This window comes from Galeopterus variegatus, unplaced genomic scaffold (assembly GCF_000696425.1).
Source record: "Galeopterus variegatus unplaced genomic scaffold, G_variegatus-3.0.2 Scaffold1281, whole genome shotgun sequence".
Classification (NCBI taxonomy): domain Eukaryota; kingdom Metazoa; phylum Chordata; class Mammalia; order Dermoptera; family Cynocephalidae; genus Galeopterus; species Galeopterus variegatus.
This window is the reverse complement of record NW_007727392.1, coordinates 28,806-30,084: the sequence shown is the minus strand read 5'-3', so window position 1 is coordinate 30,084 and position 1,279 is coordinate 28,806. Positions and strand designations below refer to the sequence as shown.

Sequence of the window (1,279 nt, the reverse complement as noted above, 5' to 3'; positions counted from 1 at the left end):
TTAGGGCTTCTGGCCTAACAAGGCTCACAGAGACCTGATGTATAAGCCTAAATGTGACTAATTTACCATAAGAAATAGAACTGATAGTAGGACCAGACACTCCTCTCCTCTTGCTGAGATCTTCTCTCCCTATGAGCCACTTGGGAAGCCCAAATATAATCAAAGATGAAATCGGGGAATTCATTAAATCAGGGAATTCATTGAAATTGAAAGATGAAATCAGGGAGGACAGGGAATTGGTTGCTTCCTCTATATTAACACATTCCTGTCTTCTCAGGCCAGCTTAAGAGCTGTCAGATGCAATCCTGAATATTGATTTTTTTTTTTNTTTTTTTTTTTAAGTTTAACTCCCAGAGTGCAATCTTATTCCCAAGTCCTGCGGTAGAGTGAGGTGGGGTAGAAGCAAGTGATCCTGGTCACCCTCCTTCCAGCTGCATCTGCAGGTAGAGCTTGGTCAATTCCAAACTGACCACAATCTCAGTGTTCTCCAAGGTGCTGACCAATAGGGATTCAAACACTTTCTGGAAGTTATCTGACAAGCACTGGGATGTGTGCCTTCTACAATAGCCCTGACTGCATGTCATGTCCCAGGTCTCCTACCATTAGGATGCCAATCTTGAAGAGGCAGCATTAGCAGCAGGCAGCTAGGTTAGAGCAGGGCCCAGAGGGAAGGATGCCCAGATGGGCACTGGGCTGAGAGGGAATAGCATCAAGAAAGGAGAAGAAACAGACATTGCTTGGCATCTACCATGGACTCAGCACCACGTAATGTAGGTTCATATATTAAAGCTCATGATAGCCATGTTGGGAAGGTACTGTTAGCCCTATTTTGCAGATAAGAATATTGAGGATCAAAGATTGACTTGAGCAAAGTCATGAAGCTTAAAGGTGGTTAAGCCGGGATCCAAACCCAGATCTTCCTCATCCCAAAGACCAAACTTTCCACCTCACAGTGCCCATTAACTGATGACGTCTCATCATTTCACAAAGCAGCTTCAGTCCTGAGGTGTGGCTACCTCCCAGACACTCAGTTTGGAGACACAAAAGTGCACAGGTTCATGCCCAGTCCCTGCCCACCAAGCATCATGAGGAACCCTAGACCCCAGGGATGGGTCCAGTCTACTCTTCCAGGTGCTGCCCACAGACACCTCCTGCTGACTCTCACCCCTTCCCATAGGAGTGTCCCAGTGGTGTGGTCAATGAAGAAACATTCAAGCAGATCTACGCTCAGTTTTTCCCTCATGGAGGTGAGTCTACCTTTAAAAAGATCTTGCTCAGG

General features: G+C 46.2%; 1 protein-coding gene across 2 annotated transcripts in view; it reads left to right on the top strand.

The window, feature by feature from the left end:
- The window catches only part of KCNIP1 (Kv channel interacting protein 1), a 248,202-nt gene that overhangs the window by 228,351 nt on the left and 18,572 nt on the right, over nt 1-1,279 (top strand). For both annotated transcript variants that reach the window (XM_008576054.1, XM_008576055.1), the window contains one exon: nt 1,178-1,247. In XM_008576054.1, coding sequence (XP_008574276.1) covers nt 1,178-1,247 — 70 coding nt within the window. The remainder of the gene's footprint in view (nt 1-1,177; nt 1,248-1,279) is intronic.